The sequence below is a fragment of the Lithobates pipiens genome, unplaced genomic scaffold, assembly GCF_037356315.1.
Source record: "Lithobates pipiens isolate NorthernLeopardFrog02 unplaced genomic scaffold, aLitPip1_a1.2 Scaffold_22, whole genome shotgun sequence".
NCBI lineage: Eukaryota > Metazoa > Chordata > Amphibia > Anura > Ranidae > Lithobates > Lithobates pipiens.
In genome coordinates, this window is record NW_027507784.1 from 12,753,101 (window position 1) to 12,776,050 (window position 22,950).

At 44.1% G+C, this 22,950-nt stretch overlaps 1 protein-coding gene across 1 annotated transcript in view; it reads left to right on the forward strand.

Annotated features, from left to right (window-relative positions):
* Nucleotides 1–1,903: 1,903 nt before the first annotated feature.
* The window catches only part of LOC143925338 (uncharacterized), a 63,972-nt gene continuing 42,925 nt past the window's right edge, over nt 1,904–22,950 (forward strand). The window contains exon 1 of the mRNA XM_077449913.1: nt 1,904–2,207. Coding sequence (XP_077306039.1) covers nt 1,910–2,207 — 298 coding nt within the window. The 5' untranslated portion in view covers nt 1,904–1,909. The remainder of the gene's footprint in view (nt 2,208–22,950) is intronic.

Sequence of the window (22,950 nt, forward strand, 5' to 3'; positions counted from 1 at the left end):
ATCAGCACCCCCTTACATCAGAGTGTCCCATCAGCAGCCCCATTACATCAGAGTGTCCCATCAGCAGCCCCATTACATCAGAGTGTCCCATCAGCAGCCCCCTTACATCAGAGTGTCCCATCAGCAGCCCCATTACATCAGAGTGTCCCATCACCATCAGAGTGGCCCACTGAGCCATTGGCCCACTGGGAAACTCCCGGTAGTCCCGATGGCCAGTACATGCCTGGATGTACCTGTACGCCCTTTTGCCTACCAGTGCCATTCTGCCAGCGTAAATCGATGGGCGCTGGTTGGCAAGCGGTTAAGCTGCGTGGGGGGTTTCTCACTGTCAGGGCGGTAAGGATGTGGAAATCTCTTCTACAAATCGGTGGTGTCAACAGGCAGTATGGATAGTTACCAAAAGACTCTTGAATGGGCAACTTAGGGAAAACAATATACAGGGATATGGGAAATTATTTTTCCACACACGTACATCTACACCTAAATGGACTGTTGTCTTTATTCAACCTTATCAACTATGTAACTATGAATAATGCCCCATTGATGGTGTAAGTGGGCGCGATAGTGCCAGGGCCGGATTAAAAGCATCATGTGCTTGGTGCTGAGGATTTTGGTGGGCCTTTTACTGGGCACCCTTCTGCTTTCCAAGAGCCTGTGCTGGCATGAGCCCAAACTCAAAAGTGTGCATAACACTAGGGAAAACTGGCATTCGATTTAACAAGTTTCTGTAAGGGCTGTGCATTGGCGTTCACTCTGAGCTGAAAGAGTGCAGCTGCGCAGGCCTAACACTATGGAAGCCCCAGACTTCTGTAAAAGCCCTGCATTGGCATGCCCCAGGCTTCTGTTAGGACTGCTCATGCAGTGCCCGTTATCAATACCATCACCCTGCCCAGGCGGTGCATGTGGAATGCAGGGCCCGTCAGGGGAGATCTCTTCCCGTTGACCCATTGCTTTCCATGTCCTTTTTGGGTGACTGGGCCTATATTAAGGTAGGAGGCCTGGAGCTGCAGCTCCAATAGCCCCTACGTTAAACTAGCCCTGGATAGTGCTTTGTATCAGTGGGAAGAGTAGTGCCCCAAGGGCCGGATAATGGCAAGCAAAGAGATGCATCTGGCAGAGAGGCCAGACAGAGGAAGACAGAGTCAAAATGCTATTGCATCATTTAAAAAAGATTGTACTTGTTTCAACAGATACAGTAACTCCTTCTTGTAGATCGATACATTTTTATTTATTTTTTCCTCACAAGTTATCTTTCTACGAGCAATTGGAAATACTTCAAAAGAACCTATTTTCACTTTATGATTATGGTTGTAATTGCGAGCCATTATTCCAGAGCTATGCCCCGTACACACGGTCGGACATTCCGACCACAAAATCCGACGGATTTTGTCCTAAACTGGTGCTGCATACACCCGTTTGGGCAAAGTTGTCGGAAAATCCGATTGTACATAACATGATGACGTTATTTCGTTATGATGGGACTACGTTCAGGCTAGTAGCCAATAGCTTTGGTCTCGTAATTTGATCTGAGCATGCGTGGCACTCTGTCCGATTGGAATTCTCTACAAACGATTGGAAAAAGTCCGATCAGATTTTTTTTTTGTTGGAAAATTTGAGATCCTGCTCTCAATTTTTTTTTTTTTTTTTACGGCGGAATCTCCGATGGAAAAAGTCAGATAGAGCCCACACGCGATCGGATTTTCCGGCAACATAATCCAATCGGACCTTTTCTGTCTGAATTTCCGACCGCGTGTTCGGGGCATTAGAAATGGACCACCAGCTTTGCAGATTGCTGTAAATGGGACATACACTTTAAAAGCATAGCCATGATGCGATTACCTCCCACAGAGTTGCTTATGAATGATTTTTACTGACGGGTATTTTTTCTCACGTTCCACAGGACTGCAAAATGAGCGACAACATCAGAAATTTCCGTCTTGGTGACATTGAAGGAAGTGAAGGTTATAATCGGGTCATATTGCAGATATTCGGGTTACCAGGAAATGGAAAATCCTCCTTCATCAACTCCTGTAAATTTGTCATGGATGGCGGTGTGTTTGTTGCCCACGCCGAGGCTAGAAACAGCCACCAAATATTGACCAAAAAAAGAATCCCTTATAACCTCACCGAGTCAATATGGATGGTGGATAATCGGGGGATGCCATCTCTGGACAGGTTCCAGACAGGAGAGATTTTTGCTCAACTTGGTAAAAGTTTATGAACCTTTAAAATTACATCAGAGATATGATTATCAATAATCAAAGCAACGTGCAGGAACCATACATCCAAACTTTAGAACTTGAGAGAGGGACAGGCTGATGTGAAGATGATATATGGGGGTGTACAGCAGGGCCGTCTTTAACAACTTCAGCCCCGGACCATTTTGCTGGCCAAAGACCAGACCACTTTTTGCGATACGGCACTGCGCCGCTTTAACTGACAATTGCGCGGTCGTACGACATGGCTCCCAAACAAAATTGACATTTTTTTTTCCCCACAAATAGAGCTTTCTTTTGGTGGTATTTGATCACCTCTGCAGTTTTTATTTTTTGCGCTATAAACAAAAATATAGCGTCAATTTTGAAAAAAAAAACGCATTATTTTTTACTTTTTGTTATAATAAATATCCCCCAAAAATATATAAAAAAAAAATTTTTTCCTCAGTTTAGGCCGATACGTATTCTTCTACATATTTTTGGTAAAAAAATCGCAATAAGCGATTATTGATTGGTTTGCGCAAAAGTTATAGCGTTTACAAAATAGGGTATCGTTTTATGGCATTTTTATGAATTTTTTTTTTTTTTTACTAGTAATGGTGGTGATCAGCGATTTTTATTGTGACTGCGACATTATGGCGGACACATCGGATGTTTTTGACACATTTTTGGGACCATTGTTATTTATACAGTAATCACTGCTATACAAATGCACTGATTCCTGTGTAAATGACACGGGCAGTGAAGGGGTTAACCAGTGGGTGGCAGTGTAGGGGTTAAGTGTTCCAAGGGGTGTGTTACTAACTGTGGGGGGGTTGGGCTTTCATTTAGTGAACACTGATCTCTGCTCCAATCACATGGAGCAGAGATCAGCGTCACTAGTTGCTAGGCAGAACGGGGAGATGCTGTTTACAACGTCATCTCTACGTTCAGCCACCCCGTGAGACGATTGCGGGTATGCCCATGGCAATCGAGTCCGTGTGACCTGTGATCGGACTCACGGGTGTCCCGACCAGCATGCGAGCGTGCCGCCGCCGCCGCACTCGCAATGGCAGGGCCGCATTAAAGATTGGACGTACCTGTACGCCGATATGCCTGCCCGTGCCATTCTGCTGACGTACATCCGTGTGCGCTGGTCGGGAACTGGTTAAGGCAGGGCAAAAGGGGCAGCTGCCCTGGGCCCTGTTTTTGTTGGGGGGGCCCAAAGCATCTGCCTCATACTTGCCAACTATCCCAGTTTAAATTCCCTTGACCCTTGAAGTTTTAGTCCTGTGCTGTGTCCCAATATCTCAGTGTGAAGTGCTGGTACTAATGCTGCCCAGCTCTGCCTTATTGTTGTGTACAGATGACTCACCTGCAGACCCTGTGTTTACATGTAAATAACCGCCATTAATATGTAAATAGTGGCTGCATTTCTAAGCAAATAGCCACGGCCGACAGCATTGATATGTAAATAAAGGCGGCATTCATATGTATATCGTGCCCCCCCTTGCAGTGAGGAGATGATGTGCTGTAACCTCTAGCAACCAATCAGTGAGCAGAATTACTGTATAGTAAACTCTAGCAACCGATTAACAAGCAGAAATCATGTGCTGTAACCTCTAGCAACTAATCAGTGAGCCGTAATGTATGCTGTAACCTCTAGCAACCAGTCAGTAAGCAGTAATGATACACTGTAACCTCTGGCAACCAATCGCAATTGCTGCCTGATCTGATACAGTAAATGATTTTAAGTCTAGCTGCTATTTATTGTATGTCTTAAAGCAGGTGGAGAGTGAAATTGCATGGGGGGGAGGGGGCCAAGAAATTTTTTGCCCAGGGTCCAATCAATATTAAAGATGGCCCTGGTGTACAGCATGCCATGGTGAAAAGTGAGCATGACAACACTGTTGTATATTGGCCATTGCATAAAAACCTACAATTATGTGTAGAGTCTGTATACACTATACATATATTTTAGCAATAAAGAAAAAAAAAGTCTATCCCGTAGATTGTAGACGATATAACGTTTGCGTAAACTAAGCAATATACGCTTATTGGGCTTTTTTTAACCAAAAATATGTAGCAGAATACATATTGGCCTAAATTGGTGTTTATAGCGCAAAAAATAAAAACCGCAGGGGTGATCAAATACCACCAAAAGAAAGCTCTATTTGTGGGAAAAAAAGGACGTCAATTTTGTTTGGGAGCCACGTCGCACGACCACGCAATTGTCAGTTAAAGCGACGCAGTGCCGTATCGCAAAAAAGTGCCCCCCACCCTATATGAGTATGGGGTATATCGTACCCCTACCCATTCACCAAAAATAAAACACAGCATACATGGTGTTAATGTAATTTATTAAGGCAGCTCCGGTGTCTCTTCCGACTTCTTCTCCCCCTCTGCAGCTCTTCTGCCTCTGCCGGTTCTCAATTTTATTTGGGTACAACGTCGCACAACTGCGCAACTGTCAGTTAAAGTAATGCCCTATCACAAAAAAAATCTTGTTACACCCACCGGAGTCTTGCATTTTACAATTATTTTTAGCATTAACTTAGGTTATACAATTAAATACAGTATTTTGAAATACCTCTGACTATTTTGATGTTCATTGTTGAAAGCAGATTAGCAAACCTGTGAGATCAGCAGGCTTGCCGCTGCTTTTAAAATTCAACATCTAAACCAGGGGTGCCCAACGTTTTAAAGAGTGAGGGCCACTTAAGCGACTTGGTAACCAGTCATGGGCCACAATGAGGGGAGCAGGCGGATGACAGGTCCGTGTCCACCCTGCATTTGCAGAGCGGACACTGACACGGCTCATTCTACCCTATGGGCCCTTAGATCTGATCGGCCATGATGGAATGGGACGGATTCCCCCCTTCTGTTTTTTTTTAGTGCACCTCATTGGAGGTAGGTGGGTGTATACGGCCACAAGTCCGTTTACATCTGTAGCTCAATAGAAGTGAACAGAGGGTCTGATTGCGTTGGACCGATCGTGCCAAAGGGGTCTAGACTTCTATTATATCCTGCAGGTGTGTTGTACCTTCTGAAAGCTCACCACACCTGCAGGTAATAACAGAAGTCTATGGGTCAGTACAGGTAATAACAGAAGTCTATGGGTCAGTACAGGTAATAACAGAAGTCTATGGGTCAGTACAGGTAATAACAGAAGTCTATGGCTCAGTGCAGGTAATAACAGAAGTCTATGGGTCAGTGCAGGTAATAACAGAAGTCTATGGGTCAGTGCAGGTAATAACAGAAGTCTATGGGCCAGTGCAGGTAACAACAGAAGTCTATGGGTTAGTGCAGGTGATAACAGAAGTCTATGGCTCAGTGCAGGTAACAACAGAAGTCTATGGGTTAGTGCAGGTAATAACAGAAATCTATGGGTCAGTGCAGGTAATAACAGAAGTCTATGGGTCAGTGCGGGTAATAACAGAAGTATATGGGTCAGTGCAGGTAATAACAGAAGTCTATGGCTCAGTGCAGGTAATAACAGAAGTCTATGGCTCAGTGCAGGTAATAACAGAAGTCTATGGGTCAGTGCAGGTAATAACAGAAGTCTATGGGTCAGTGCGGGTAATAACAGAAGTCTATGGGTCAGTGCAGGTAATAACAGAAGTCTATGGGCCAGTGCAGGTAACAACAGAAGTCTATGGGTTAGTGCAGGTGATAACAGAAGTCTATGGCTCAGTGCAGGTAACAACAGAAGTCTATGGGTTAGTGCAGGTAATAACAGAAGTCTATGGGTCAGTGCAGGTAATAACAGAAGTCTATGGGTCAGTGCAGGTAATAACAGAAGTCTATGGGTCAGTACAGGTAATAACAGAAGTCTACAGCTCAGTGCAGGTAATAACAGAAGTCTATGGCTCAGTGCAGGTAATAACAGAGTCTATGGCTCAGTGCAGGTAATAACAGAGTCTATGGCTCAGTGCAGGTAATAACGGAAGTCTATGGGTCAGTGCAGGTAATAACAGAAGTCTAACAGAAGTCTATGGGTCAGTGCAGGTAATAACAGAAGTCTAACAGAAGTCTATGGGTCAGTGCAGGTAATAACAGAAGTCTATGGGTCAGTACAGGTAATAACAGAAGTCTATGGGTCAGTGCAGGTAATAACAGAAGTCTACCGGTCAGTGCAGGTAATAACAGAAGTCTATGGGTCAGTACAGGTAATAACAAAAGTCTATGGGTCAGTGAAGGTAATAACAGAAGTCTACCGGTCAGTGCAGGTAATAACAGAAGTCTATGGGTCAGTGCAGGTAATAACAGAAGTCTATGGGTCAGTACAGGTAAAAACAGAAGTCTATGGGTCAGTGCAGGTAATAACAGAAGTCTACCGGTCAGTGCAGGTAATAACAGAAGTCTATGGGTCAGTACAGGTAATAACAAAAGTCTATGGGTCAGTGAAGGTAATAACAGAAGTCTACCGGTCAGTGCAGGTAATAACAGAAGTCTATGGGTCAGTGCAGGTAATAACAGAAGTCTATGGGTCAGTACAGGTAATAACAGAAGTCTATGGGTCAGTACAGGTAATAACAAAAGTCTATGGGTCAGTGCCGGTAATAACAGAAGTCTATGGCTCAGTGCAGGTAATAACAGAAGTCTATGGCTCAGTTCAGGTAATAACAGAAGTCTATGGGCCAGTGCAGGTAATAACAGAAGTCTATGGGTTAGTGCAGGTAATAACAGAAGTCTATGGGCCAGTACAGGTAACAACAGAAGTCTATGGGTTAGTGCAGGAAATAACAGAAGTCTATGGGTCAGTGCAGGTAATAACAGAAGTCTATGGGTCAGTGCAGGTAATAACAGAAGTCTATGGGTCAGTGCAGGTAATAACAGAAGTCTATGGCTCAGTGCAGGTAATAACAGAAGTCTACAGCTCAGTGCAGGTAATAACAGAAGTCTATGGGTCAGTACAGGTAATAACAGAAGTCTATGGGTCAGTGCAGGTAATAGCAGAAGTCTATGGGTCAGTGCAGGTAATAACAGAAGTCTATGGCTCAGTGCAGGTAATAACAGAAGTCTATGGCTCAGTGCTGGTAACAACAGAAGTCTATGGCTCAGTGCAGGTAATAACAGAAGTCTATGGGTCAGTGAAGGTAATAACAGAAGTCTATGGCTCAGTACAGGTAATAACAGAAGTCTATGGCTCAGTGCAGGTAATAACAGAAGTCTATGGGCCAGTGCAGGTAATAACAGAAGTCTATGGCTCAGTGCAGGTAATAACAGAAGTCTATGGCTCAGTGCAGGTAATAACAGAAGTCTATGGGCCAGTGCTGGTAACAACTGAAGTCTATGGCTCAGTGCAGGTAATAACAGAAGTCTATGGGCCAGTGCAGGTAACAACAGAAGTCTATGGCTCAGTACAGGTAATAACAGAAGTCTATGGGTCAGTGCAGGTAACAACAGAAGTCTATGGGTTAGTGCAGGTAATAACAGAAGTCTATGGGTCAGTGCAGGTAATAACAGAAGTCTATGGGTCAGTGCAGGTAATAACAGAAGTCTACAGCTCAGTGCAGGTAATAACAGAAGTCTATGGGTCAGTGCAGGTAATAACAGAAGTCTACAGCTCAGTACAGGTAATAACAGAAGTCTATGGCTCAGTGCAGGTAATAATAGAAGTCTATGGCTCAGTACAGGTAATAACAGAAGTCTACAGCTCAGTACAGGTAATAATAGAAGTCTATGAGTCAGTGCAGGTAATAACAGAAGTCTATGGCTCAGTGCAGGTAATAGCAGAAGTCTATGGGTCAGTGCAGGTAATAACAGAAGTCTATGGGTCAGTACAGGTAATAACAGAAGTCTATGGGTCAGTGCAGGTAATAACAGAAGTCTATGGGTCAGTACAGGTAATAACAAAAGTCTATGGGTCAGTACAGGTAATAACAAAAGTCTATGGGTCAGTGCCGGTAATAACAGAAGTCTACGGATCAGTGCAGGTAATAACAGAAGTCTATGGCTCAGTGCAGGTAATAACAGAAGTCTATGGGTCAGTACAGGTAATAACAGAAGTCTATGGGTCAGTGCAGGTAATAACAGAAGTCTATGGGTCAGTACAGGTAATAACAAAAGTCTATGGGTCAGTACAGGTAATAACAAAAGTCTATGGGTCAGTGCCGGTAATAACAGAAGTCTACGGATCAGTGCAGGTAATAACAGAAGTCTATGGCTCAGTGCAGGTAATAACAGAAGTCTATGGGCCAGTGCTGGTAACAACAGAAGTCTATGGGTCAGTACAGGTAATAACAGAAGTCTATGGGTCAGTACAGGTAATAACAAAAGTCTATGGGTCAGTGCCGGTAATAACAGAAGTCTACGGATCAGTGCAGGTAATAACAGAAGTCTATGGCTCAGTTCAGGTAATAACAGAAGTCTATGGGCCAGTGCAGGTAATAACAGAAGTCTATGGGTTAGTGCAGGTAATAACAGAAGTCTATGGGCCAGTACAGGTAACAACAGAAGTCTATGGGTTAGTGCAGGTAATAACAGAAGTCTATGGGTCAGTGCAGGTAATAACAGAAGTCTATGGGTCAGTGCAGGTAATAACAGAAGTCTATGGGTCAGTGCAGGTAATAACAGAAGTCTATGGCTCAGTGCAGGTAATAACAGAAGTCTACAGCTCAGTGCAGGTAATAACAGAAGTCTATGGGTCAGTACAGGTAATAACAGAAGTCTATGGGTCAGTGCAGGTAATAGCAGAAGTCTATGGGTCAGTGCAGGTAATAACAGAAGTCTATGGGTCAGTACAGGTAATAACAAAAGTCTATGGGTCAGTGCCGGTAATAACAGAAGTCTATGGGTCAGTGCAGGTAATAACAGAAGTCTATGGGTCAGTACAGGTAATAACAGAAGTCTATGGGTCAGTACAGGTAATAACAGAAGTCTATGGCTCAGTGCAGGTAATAACAGAAGTCTATGGGTCAGTGCAGGTAATAACAGAAGTCTATGGGTCAGTGCAGGTAATAACAGAAGTCTATGGGCCAGTGCAGGTAATAACAGAAGTCTATGGGTCAGTACAGGTAATAACAGAAGTCTATGGGTCAGTACAGGTAATAACAGAAGTCTATGGGTCAGTACAGGTAATAACAGAAGTATATGGGTCAGTGCAGGTAACAACAGAAGTCTATGGGTTAGTGCAGGTAATAACAGAAGTCTATGGGTCAGTGCAGGTAATAACAGAAGTCTATGGGTCAGTGCAGGTAATAACAGAAGTCTATGGGTCAGTGCAGGTAATAACAGAAGTCTATGGGTCAGTGCGGGTAATAACAGAAGTCTATGGCTCAGTGCAGGTAATAACAGACGTCTATGGCTCAGTGCAGGTAATAACAGAAGTCTATGGCTCAGTGCGGGTAATAACAGAAGTCTATGGCTCAGTGCAGGTAACAACAGAAGTCTATGGGTTAGTGCAGGTAATAACAGAAGTCTATGGGTCAGTGCAGGTAATAACAGAAGTCTACAGCTCAGTGCAGGTAATAACAGAAGTCTATGGCTCAGTGCAGGTAATAACAGAAGTCTATGGCTCAGTGCAGGTAATAACAGAGTCTATGGCTCAGTGCAGGTAATAACGGAAGTCTATGGGTCAGTGCAGGTAATAACAGAAGTCTAACAGAAGTCTATGGGTCAGTGCAGGTAATAACAGAAGTCTAACAGAAGTCTATGGGTCAGTGCAGGTAATAACAGAAGTCTAACAGAAGTCTATGGGTCAGTGCAGGTAATAACAGAAGTCTATGGGTCAGTACAGGTAATAACAGAAGTCTATGGGTCAGTGCAGGTAATAACAGAAGTCTACCGGTCAGTGCAGGTAATAACAGAAGTCTATGGGTCAGTACAGGTAATAACAAAAGTCTATGGGTCAGTGAAGGTAATATCAGAAGTCTACCGGTCAGTGCAGGTAATAACAGAAGTCTATGGGTCAGTGCAGGTAATAACAGAAGTCTATGGGTCAGTACAGGTAATAACAGAAGTCTATGGGTCAGTACAGGTAATAACAGAAGTCTATGGGTCAGTGCCGGTATTAACAGAAGTCTACGGATCAGTGCAGGTAATAACAGAAGTCTATGGCTCAGTTCAGGTAATAACAGAAGTCTATGGGCCAGTGCAGGTAATAACAGAAGTCTATGGGTTAGTGCAGGTAATAACAGAAGTCTATGGGCCAGTACAGGTAACGACAGAAGTCTATGGGTTAGTGCAGGTAATAACAGAAGTCTATGGGTCAGTGCAGGTAATAACAGAAGTCTATGGGTCAGTGCAGGTAATAACAGAAGTCTATGGGTCAGTGCAGGTAATAACAGAAGTCTATGGCTCAGTGCAGGTAATAACAGAAGTCTACAGCTCAGTGCAGGTAATAACAGAAGTCTACAGCTCAGTGCAGGTAATAACAGAAGTCTATGGGTCAGTACAGGTAATAACAGAAGTCTATGGGTCAGTGCAGGTAATAACAGAAGTCTATGGCTCAGTGCAGGTAATAACAGAAGTCTATGGCTCAGTGCAGGTAATAACAGAAGTCTATGGGTCAGTGCAGGTAATAACAGAAGTCTACAGCTCAGTGCAGGTAATAACAGAAGTCTATGGGTCAGTGCAGGTAATAACAGAAGTCTACAGCTCAGTACAGGTAATAACAGAAGTCTATGGGTCAGTGCAGGTAACAACAGAAGTCTATGGGTTAGTGCAGGTAATAACAGAAGTCTATGGCTCAGTGCAGGTAATAGCAGAAGTCTATGGGTCAGTGCAGGTAATAACAGAAGTCTATGGGTCAGTACAGGTAATAACAGAAGTCTATGGGTCAGTGCAGGTAATAACAGAAGTCTATGGGTCAGTACAGGTAATAACAAAAGTCTATGGGTCAGTACAGGTAATAACAAAAGTCTATGGGTCAGTACAGGTAATAACAAAAGTCTATGGGTCAGTGCCGGTAATAACAGAAGTCTACGGATCAGTGCAGGTAATAACAGAAGTCTATGGCTCAGTTCAGGTAATAACAGAAGTCTATGGGCCAGTGCAGGTAATAACAGAAGTCTATGGGTTAGTGCAGGTAATAACAGAAGTCTATGGGCCAGTACAGGTAACAACAGAAGTCTATGGGTTAGTGCAGGTAATAACAGAAGTCTATGGGTCAGTGCAGGTAATAACAGAAGTCTATGGGTCAGTGCAGGTAATAACAGAAGTCTATGGGTCAGTGCAGGTAATAACAGAAGTCTATGGGTCAGTGCAGGTAATAACAGAAGTCTATGGCTCAGTGCAGGTAATAACAGAATTCTACAGCTCAGTGCAGGTAATAACAGAAGTCTATGGGTCAGTACAGGTAATAACAGAAGTCTATGGGTCAGTGCAGGTAATAGCAGAAGTCTATGGGTCAGTGCAGGTAATAACAGAAGTCTATGGGTCAGTACAGGTAATAACAAAAGTCTATGGGTCAGTGCAGGTAATAACAGAAGTCTATGGGTCAGTGCGGGTAATAACAGAAGTATATGGGTCAGTGCAGGTAATAACAGAAGTCTATGGGCCAGTGCAGGTAATAACAGAAGTCTATGGCTCAGTGCAGGTAATAACAGAAGTCTATGGCTCAGTGCAGGTAATAACAGAAGTCTATGGCTCAGTGCAGGTAATAACAGAAGTCTATGGGCCAGTGCAGGTAATAACAGAAGTCTATGGCTCAGTGCAGGTAATAACAGAAGTCTATGGGCCAGTACAGGTAACAACAGAAGTCTATGGGTTAGTGCAGGTAATAACAGAAGTCTATGGGTCAGTGCAGGTAATAACAGAAGTCTATGGGTCAGTGCAGGTAATAACAGAAGTCTATGGGTCAGTGCAGGTAATAACAGAAGTCTATGGGTCAGTGCAGGTAATAACAGAAGTCTATGGCTCAGTGCAGGTAATAACAGAATTCTACAGCTCAGTGCAGGTAATAACAGAAGTCTATGGGTCAGTACAGGTAATAACAGAAGTCTATGGGTCAGTGCAGGTAATAGCAGAAGTCTATGGGTCAGTGCAGGTAATAACAGAAGTCTATGGGTCAGTACAGGTAATAACAAAAGTCTATGGGTCAGTGCAGGTAATAACAGAAGTCTATGGGTCAGTGCGGGTAATAACAGAAGTATATGGGTCAGTGCAGGTAATAACAGAAGTCTATGGGCCAGTGCAGGTAATAACAGAAGTCTATGGCTCAGTGCAGGTAATAACAGAAGTCTATGGCTCAGTGCAGGTAATAACAGAAGTCTATGGGTCAGTGCAGGTAATAACAGAAGTCTATGGCTCAGTGCAGGTAATAACAGAAGTCTATGGCTCAGTGCAGGTAATAACAGAAGTCTATGGCTCAGTGCAGGTAACAACAGAAGTCTATGGGTTAGTGCAGGTAATAACAGAAGTCTATGGGTCAGTGCAGGTAATAACAGAAGTCTATGGGTCAGTGCGGGTAATAACAGAAGTATATGGGTCAGTGCAGGTAATAACAGAAGTCTATGGCTCAGTGCAGGTAATAACAGAAGTCTATGGCTCAGTGCAGGTAATAACAGAAGTCTATGGGTCAGTGCAGGTAATAACAGAAGTCTATGGGTCAGTGCGGGTAATAACAGAAGTCTATGGCTCAGTGCAGGTAATAACAGACGTCTATGGCTCAGTGCAGGTAATAACAGAAGTCTATGGCTCAGTGCGGGTAATAACAGAAGTCTATGGGTCAGTGCGGGTAATAACAGAAGTCTATGGGTCAGTGCAGGTAATAACAGAAGTATATGGGTCAGTGCAGGTAATAACAGAGTCTATGGCTCAGTGCAGGTAATAACAGAGTCTATGGCTCAGTGCAGGTAATAACGGAAGTCTATGGGTCAGTGCAGGTAATAACAGAAGTCTAACAGAAGTCTATGGGTCAGTGCAGGTAATAACAGAAGTCTAACAGAAGTCTATGGGTCAGTGCAGGTAATAACAGAAGTCTAACAGAAGTCTATGGGTCAGTGCAGGTAATAACAGAAGTCTATGGGTCAGTACAGGTAATAACAGAAGTCTATGGGTCAGTGCAGGTAATAACAGAAGTCTACCGGTCAGTGCAGGTAATAACAGAAGTCTATGGGTCAGTACAGGTAATAACAAAAGTCTATGGGTCAGTGAAGGTAATAACAGAAGTCTACCGGTCAGTGCAGGTAATAACAGAAGTCTATGGGTCAGTACAGGTAATAACAGAAGTCTATGGGTCAGTGCAGGTAATAACAGAAGTCTACCGGTCAGTGCAGGTAATAACAGAAGTCTATGGGTCAGTACAGGTAATAACAAAAGTCTATGGCTCAGTGCAGGTAATAACAGAAGTCTATGGCTCAGTGCAGGTAATAGCAGAAGTCTATGGGTCAGTGCAGGTAATAACAGAAGTCTATGGGTCAGTACAGGTAATAACAGAAGTCTATGGGTCAGTGCAGGTAATAACAGAAGTCTATGGGTCAGTACAGGTAATAACAAAAGTCTATGGGTCAGTGCCGGTAATAACAGAAGTCTACGGATCAGTGCAGGTAATAACAGAAGTCTATGGCTCAGTGCAGGTAATAACAGAAGTCTATGGGCCAGTGCTGGTAACAACAGAAGTCTATGGGTCAGTACAGGTAATAACAGAAGTCTATGGGTCAGTACAGGTAATAACAAAAGTCTATGGGTCAGTGCCGGTAATAACAGAAGTCTACGGATCAGTGCAGGTAATAACAGAAGTCTATGGCTCAGTTCAGGTAATAACAGAAGTCTATGGGTCAGTGCAGGTAATAACAGAAGTCTATGGGCCAGTGCAGGTAATAACAGAAGTCTATGGGTTAGTGCAGGTAATAACAGAAGTCTATGGGCCAGTACAGGTAACAACAGAAGTCTATGGGTTAGTGCAGGTAATAACAGAAGTCTATGGGTCAGTGCAGGTAATAACAGAAGTCTATGGGTCAGTGCAGGTAATAACAGAAGTCTATGGCTCAGTGCAGGTAATAACAGAAGTCTATGGCTCAGTGCAGGTAATAACAGAAGTCTACAGCTCAGTGCAGGTAATAACAGAAGTCTATGGCTCAGTGCAGGTAACAACAGAAGTCTATGGGTTAGTGCAGGTAATAACAGAAGTCTATGGGTCAGTGCAGGTAATAACAGAAGTCTATGGGTCAGTGCGGGTAATAACAGAAGTATATGGGTCAGTGCAGGTAATAACAGAAGTCTATGGCTCAGTGCAGGTAATAACAGAAGTCTATGGCTCAGTGCAGGTAATAACAGAAGTCTATGGGTCAGTGCAGGTAATAACAGAAGTCTATGGGTCAGTGCGGGTAATAACAGAAGTCTATGGCTCAGTGCAGGTAATAACAGACGTCTATGGCTCAGTGCAGGTAATAACAGAAGTCTATGGCTCAGTGCGGGTAATAACAGAAGTCTATGGGTCAGTGCGGGTAATAACAGAAGTCTATGGGTCAGTGCAGGTAATAACAGAAGTCTATGGGCCAGTGCAGGTAACAACAGAAGTCTATGGGTTAGTGCAGGTGATAACAGAAGTCTATTGCTCAGTGCAGGTAACAACAGAAGTCTATGGGTTAGTGCAGGTAATAACAGAAGTCTATGGCTCAGTGCAGGTAATAGCAGAAGTCTATGGGTCAGTGCAGGTAATAACAGAAGTCTATGGGTCAGTACAGGTAATAACAGAAGTCTATGGGTCAGTGCAGGTAATAACAGAAGTCTATGGGTCAGTACAGGTAATAACAAAAGTCTATGGGTCAGTACAGGTAATAACAAAAGTCTATGGGTCAGTGCCGGTAATAACAGAAGTCTACGGATCAGTGCAGGTAATAACAGAAGTCTATGGCTCAGTGCAGGTAATAACAGAAGTCTATGGGCCAGTGCTGGTAACAACAGAAGTCTATGGGTCAGTACAGGTAATAACAGAAGTCTATGGGTCAGTACAGGTAATAACAAAAGTCTATGGGTCAGTGCCGGTAATAACAGAAGTCTACGGATCAGTGCAGGTAATAACAGAAGTCTATGGCTCAGTTCAGGTAATAACAGAAGTCTATGGGCCAGTGCAGGTAATAACAGAAGTCTATGGGTTAGTGCAGGTAATAACAGAAGTCTATGGGCCAGTACAGGTAACAACAGAAGTCTATGGGTTAGTGCAGGTAATAACAGAAGTCTATGGGTCAGTGCAGGTAATAACAGAAGTCTATGGGTCAGTGCAGGTAATAACAGAAGTCTATGGGTCAGTGCAGGTAATAACAGAAGTCTATGGCTCAGTGCAGGTAATAACAGAAGTCTACAGCTCAGTGCAGGTAATAACAGAAGTCTATGGGTCAGTACAGGTAATAACAGAAGTCTATGGGTCAGTGCAGGTAATAGCAGAAGTCTATGGGTCAGTGCAGGTAATAACAGAAGTCTATGGGTCAGTACAGGTAATAACAAAAGTCTATGGGTCAGTGCCGGTAATAACAGAAGTCTATGGGTCAGTGCAGGTAATAACAGAAGTCTATGGGTCAGTACAGGTAATAACAGAAGTCTATGGGTCAGTACAGGTAATAACAGAAGTCTATGGCTCAGTGCAGGTAATAACAGAAGTCTATGGGTCAGTGCAGGTAATAACAGAAGTCTATGGGTCAGTGCAGGTAATAACAGAAGTCTATGGGCCAGTGCAGGTAATAACAGAAGTCTATGGGTCAGTACAGGTAATAACAGAAGTCTATGGGTCAGTACAGGTAATAACAGAAGTCTATGGGTCAGTACAGGTAATAACAGAAGTATATGGGTCAGTGCAGGTAACAACAGAAGTCTATGGGTTAGTGCAGGTAATAACAGAAGTCTATGGGTCAGTGCAGGTAATAACAGAAGTCTATGGGTCAGTGCAGGTAATAACAGAAGTCTATGGGTCAGTGCAGGTAATAACAGAAGTCTATGGGTCAGTGCGGGTAATAACAGAAGTCTATGGCTCAGTGCAGGTAATAACAGACGTCTATGGCTCAGTGCAGGTAATAACAGAAGTCTATGGCTCAGTGCGGGTAATAACAGAAGTCTATGGCTCAGTGCAGGTAACAACAGAAGTCTATGGGTTAGTGCAGGTAATAACAGAAGTCTATGGGTCAGTGCAGGTAATAACAGAAGTCTATGGGTCAGTGCAGGTAATAACAGAAGTCTATGGGTCAGTACAGGTAATAACAGAAGTCTACAGCTCAGTGCAGGTAATAACAGAAGTCTATGGCTCAGTGCAGGTAATAACAGAAGTCTATGGCTCAGTGCAGGTAATAACAGAGTCTATGGCTCAGTGCAGGTAATAACGGAAGTCTATGGGTCAGTGCAGGTAATAACAGAAGTCTAACAGAAGTCTATGGGTCAGTGCAGGTAATAACAGAAGTCTAACAGAAGTCTATGGGTCAGTGCAGGTAATAACAGAAGTCTAACAGAAGTCTATGGGTCAGTGCAGGTAATAACAGAAGTCTATGGGTCAGTACAGGTAATAACAGAAGTCTATGGGTCAGTGCAGGTAATAACAGAAGTCTACCGGTCAGTGCAGGTAATAACAGAAGTCTATGGGTCAGTACAGGTAATAACAAAAGTCTATGGGTCAGTGAAGGTAATAACAGAAGTCTACCGGTCAGTGCAGGTAATAACAGAAGTCTATGGGTCAGTGCAGGTAATAACAGAAGTCTATGGGTCAGTACAGGTAATAACAGAAGTCTATGGGTCAGTGCAGGTAATAACAGAAGTCTACCGGTCAGTGCAGGTAATAACAGAAGTCTATGGGTCAGTACAGGTAATAACAAAAGTCTATGGGTCAGTGAAGGTAATATCAGAAGTCTACCGGTCAGTGCAGGTAATAACAGAAGTCTATGGGTCAGTGCAGGTAATAACAGAAGTCTATGGGTCAGTACAGGTAATAACAGAAGTCTATGGGTCAGTACAGGTAATAACAGAAGTCTATGGGTCAGTGCCGGTATTAACAGAAGTCTACGGATCAGTGCAGGTAATAACAGAAGTCTATGGCTCAGTGCAGGTAATAACAGAAGTCTATGGGTTAGTGCAGGTAATAACAGAAGTCTATGGGCCAGTACAGGTAACGACAGAAGTCTATGGGTTAGTGCAGGTAATAACAGAAGTCTATGGGTCAGTGCAGGTAATAACAGAAGTCTATGGCTCAGTGCAGGTAATAACAGAAGTCTACAGCTCAGTGCAGGTAATAACAGAAGTCTATGGGTCAGTGCAGGTAATAACAGAAGTCTACAGCTCAGTACAGGTAATAACAGAAGTCTATGGGTCAGTGCAGGTAACAACAGAAGTCTATGGGTTAGTGCAGGTAATAACAGAAGTCTATGGCTCAGTGCAGGTAATAGCAGAAGTCTATGGGTCAGTGCAGGTAATAACAGAAGTCTATGGGTCAGTACAGGTAATAACAGAAGTCTATGGGTCAGTGCAGGTAATAACAGAAGTCTATGGGTCAGTACAGGTAATAACAGAAGTCTATGGGTCAGTGCAGGTAATAACAGAAGTCTATGGGTCAGTGCAGGTAATAACAGAAGTCTATGGCTCAGTGCAGGTAATAACAGAAGTCTATGGCTCAGTGCAGGTAATAACAGAAGTCTATGGGTCAGTGCAGGTAATAACAGAAGTCTACAGCTCAGTGCAGGTAATAACAGAAGTCTATGGGTCAGTGCAGGTAATAACAGAAGTCTATGGGTTAGTGCAGGTAATAACAGAAGTCTATGGCTCAGTACAGGTAATAACAGAAGTCTACAGCTCAGTACAGGTAATAACAGAAGTCTATGGGTCAGTGCAGGTAACAACAGAAGTCTATGGGTTAGTGCAGGTAATAACAGAAGTCTATGGCTCAGTGCAGGTAATAGCAGAAGTCTATGGGTCAGTGCAGGTAATAACAGAAGTCTATGGGTCAGTACAGGTAATAACAGAAGTCTATGGGTCAGTGCAGGTAATAACAGAAGTCTATGGGTCAGTACAGGTAATAACAAAAGTCTATGGGTCAGTACAGGTAATAACAAAAGTCTATGGGTCAGTACAGGTAATAACAAAAGTCTATGGGTCAGTGCCGGTAATAACAGAAGTCTACGGATCAGTGCAGGTAATAACAGAAGTCTATGGCTCAGTTCAGGTAATAACAGAAGTCTATGGGCCAGTGCAGGTAATAACAGAAGTCTATGGGTTAGTGCAGGTAATAACAGAAGTCTATGGGCCAGTACAGGTAACAACAGAAGTCTATGGGTTAGTGCAGGTAATAACAGAAGTCTATGGGTCAGTGCAGGTAATAACAGAAGTCTATGGGTCAGTGCAGGTAATAACAGAAGTCTATGGGTCAGTGCAGGTAATAACAGAAGTCTATGGTTCAGTGCAGGTAATAACAGAAGTCTATGGCTCAGTGCAGGTAATAACAGAATTCTACAGCTCAGTGCAGGTAATAACAGAAGTCTATGGGTCAGTACAGGTAATAACAGAAGTCTATGGGTCAGTGCAGGTAATAGCAGAAGTCTATGGGTCAGTGCAGGTAATAACAGAAGTCTATGGGTCAGTACAGGTAATAACAAAAGTCTATGGGTCAGTGCAGGTAATAACAGAAGTCTATGGGTCAGTGCGGGTAATAACAGAAGTATATGGGTCAGTGCAGGTAATAACAGAAGTCTATGGGCCAGTGCAGGTAATAACAGAAGTCTATGGCTCAGTGCAGGTAATAACAGAAGTCTATGGCTCAGTGCAGGTAATAACAGAAGTCTATGGCTCAGTGCAGGTAATAACAGAAGTCTATGGCTCAGTGCAGGTAATAACAGAAGTCTATGGGCCAGTGCAGGTAATAACAGAAGTCTATGGCTCAGTGCAGGTAATAACAGAAGTCTATGGGCCAGTACAGGTAACAACAGAAGTCTATGGGTTAGTGCAGGTAATAACAGAAGTCTATGGGTCAGTGCAGGTAATAACAGAAGTCTATGGGTCAGTGCAGGTAATAACAGAAGTCTATGGGTCAGTGCAGGTAATAACAGAAGTCTATGGGTCAGTGCAGGTAATAACAGAAGTCTATGGCTCAGTGCAGGTAATAACAGAATTCTACAGCTCAGTGCAGGTAATAACAGAAGTCTATGGGTCAGTACAGGTAATAACAGAAGTCTATGGGTCAGTGCAGGTAATAGCAGAAGTCTATGGGTCAGTGCAGGTAATAACAGAAGTCTATGGGTCAGTACAGGTAATAACAAAAGTCTATGGGTCAGTGCAGGTAATAACAGAAGTCTATGGGTCAGTGCGGGTAATAACAGAAGTATATGGGTCAGTGCAGGTAATAACAGAAGTCTATGGGCCAGTGCAGGTAATAACAGAAGTCTATGGCTCAGTGCAGGTAATAACAGAAGTCTATGGCTCAGTGCAGGTAATAACAGAAGTCTATGGCTCAGTGCAGGTAATAACAGAAGTCTATGGCTCAGTGCAGGTAATAACAGAAGTCTATGGCTCAGTGCAGGTAACTAGTGATGGCCGAACGGTTCGCCCGGCGGTCGTTTCGCGGCGAATTTCCGACTTTCGCCGTCCGCGGGTTCGAACGCCTTTTTCCGTCGTTCGCCCCGGCGGACTTACGTGTTTAATGTATACAAGAACTTTAACCTTTCGTGACACGTTTATCATGTGTTACAGGACAACCAATTGAGACATGACAGCTCATGGACACTTGGACATTCCCCCTAACCTATAAATACACCCGATCCGGTGGCCATTTTACATTCTTTCTTCTGTCACTGTAGGGAAAGGATCCTGTGTGGAGTAGGGACAGAGAAAACGCTAGCTATTTGGTACACAAAAGTTCTTTTCAGGACTGGTATAGGTGTTAGGTCAGCAGCCTGAGTTTCTTTTGTCAGTTTAGATAAAGGGACAGAGCGCTGTATGCTGCTATTTTAGGGACAGCTCAGCCAGATTAGTCTTTCTTCATCATCATCATCATCATCATCATTAGCTGTTACTATCAGGTCCACAAAAGAGCTGTTCCAGCTAATCGTTCCAGCCTACTCTTTTTTGCCAATTTGTATAGGGACAGGCAGGAAGCAGTGTGTCAGGCAGTGAGGATAATTTTAAAGACTTGCTGTTACTATTAGTTCCACAAAGGTTCTTTTCAGGACTGGTATCAGTGGTACGGTAATAGGCTTGTACACGTATAATATTCTTTCTTCCAAATATAGAAAGAATATTATACTTGACTGCTGCCCTTCTGCTGCAGTCTGCTAATCATTCACAACTCACTTGTTCCACAAAGCTCTTTATCAGGACTGGTAACTTGGTCTGTCTAGGGTGCTACGGTACATAGGCTTGGGTGCGGTACAGTCTGCTGTTCTGTAAGGACCGCTATCGGTCCACAATACATAGGGTTGCCGTGCACTACTGCTGACCGCTGCCCTATACTGCAGCAGTCCTTCATTGGTATAGGGACTGACGTACAGTCTGCTAATCACTAACACACAACCTGCTTGGTCCACAAAAGTTCTTATAAGGACTGGTAACTTGGTATAGGGTGCTACGGTACATAGGCCTGAGTGCGTTACAGTCTGCTGTTCTGTAAGGACCGCTATCGGTCCACAATACATAGGGTTGCCGTGCACTACTGCTGACCGCTGCCCTATACTGCAGCAGTCCTTCAGCGGTATAGGGACTGACGCACAGTCTGCTAAACACTAACACACAACCTGCTTGGTCCACAAAAGTTTTTATAAGGACTGGTAACTTGGTATAGGGTGCTACGGTACATAGGCCTGAGTGCAGTACAGTCTGCTGTTCTGTAAGGACCGCTATCGGTCCACAATACATAGGGTTGCCGTGCACTACTGCTGACCGCTGCCCTATACTGCAGCAGTCCTTCATTGGTATAGGGACTGACGTACAGTCTGCTAATCACTAACACACAACCTGCTTGGTCCACAAAAGTTCTTATAAGGACTGGTAACTTGGTATAGGGTGCTACGGTACATAGGCCTGAGTGCGTTACAGTCTGCTGTTCTGTAAGGACCGCTATCGGTCCACAATACATAGGGTTGACGTGCACCACTGCTGACCGCTGCCCTATACTGCAGCAGTCCTTCAGCGGTATAGGGACTGACGTACAGTCTGCTAAACACTAATACACAACCTGCTTGGTCCACAAAAGTTCTTATAAGGACTGGTAACTTGGTATAGGGTGCTACGGTACATAGGCTTGAGTGCGGTACAGTCTGCTGTTCTGTAAGGACCGCTATCGGTCCACAATAGATAGGGTTGACGTGCACCACTGCTGACCGCTGCCCTATACTGCAGCAGTCCTTCAGCGGTATAGGGACTGACGCACAGTCTGCTAAACACTAACACACAACCTGCTTGGTCCACAAAAGTTTTTATAAGGACTGGTAACTTGGTATAGGGTGCTACGGTACATAGGCCTGAGTGCGTTACAGTCTGCTGTTCTGTAAGGACCGCTATCGGTCCACAATACATAGGGTTGCCGTGCACTACTGCTGACCGCTGCCCTATACTGCAGCAGTCCTTCATTGGTATAGGGACTGACGTACAGTCTGCTAATCACTAACACACAACCTGCTTGGTCCACAAAAGTTCTTATAAGGACTGGTAACTTGGTATAGGGTGCTACGGTACATAGGCCTGAGTGCGTTACAGTCTGCTGTTCTGTAAGGACCGCTATCGGTCCACAATACATAGGGTTGACGTGCACCACTGCTGACCGCTGCCCTATACTGCAGCAGTCCTTCAGCGGTATAGGGACTGACGTACAGTCTGCTAAACACTAATACACAACCTGCTTGGTCCACAAAAGTTCTTATAAGGACTGGTAACTTGGTATAGGGTGCTACGGTACATAGGCTTGAGTGCGGTACAGTCTGCTGTTCTGTAAGGACCGCTATCGGTCCACAATACATAGGGTTGCCGTGCACTACTGCTGACCGCTGCCCTATACTGCAGCAGTCCTTCATTGGTATAGGGACTGACGTACAGTCTGCTAATCACTAACACACAACCTGCTTGTTCCACAAAAGTTCTTATAAGGACTGGTAACTTGGTATAGGGTGCTACGGTACATAGGCTTGAGTGCGGTACAGTCTGCTGTTCTGTAAGGACCGCTATCGGTCCACAATAGATAGGGTTGACGTGCACCACTGCTGACCGCTGCCCTATACTGCAGCAGTCCTTCAGCGGTATAGGGACTGACGTACAGTCTGCTAAACACTAATACACAACCTGCTTGGTCCACAAAAGTTCTTATAAGGACTGGTAACTTGGTATAGGGTGCTACGGTACATAGGCTTGAGTGCGGTACAGTCTGCTGTTCTGTAAGGACCGCTATCGGTCCACAATAGATAGGGTTGACGTGCACCACTGCTGACCGCTGCCCTATACTGCAGCAGTCCTTCAGCGGTATAGGGACTGACGTACAGTCTGCTAAACACTAATACACAACCTGCTTGGTCCACAAAAGTTCTTATAAGGACTGGTAACTTGGTATAGGGTGCTACGGTACATAGGCTTGAGTGCGGTACAGTCTGCTGTTCTGTAAGGACCGCTATAGGTCCACAATAGATAGGGTTGACGTGCACCACTGCTGACCGCTCACCTATACTGCAGCAGTCCTTCAGCGGTATAGGGACTAAGAGTTTTGTCACAGGGTCATTTAAAAAATGACATGCAGAGGAAGAGGCAGGCCCTTCCGCAGGGGTGGTAGGGGTAGGGCAGGAGCAACAGGCTTGAGCCAAAGTGGGAAGTTGCAGAAGGTGCGTTCAATTACTTTAAAGGATGCACCAGACTTGGTTGA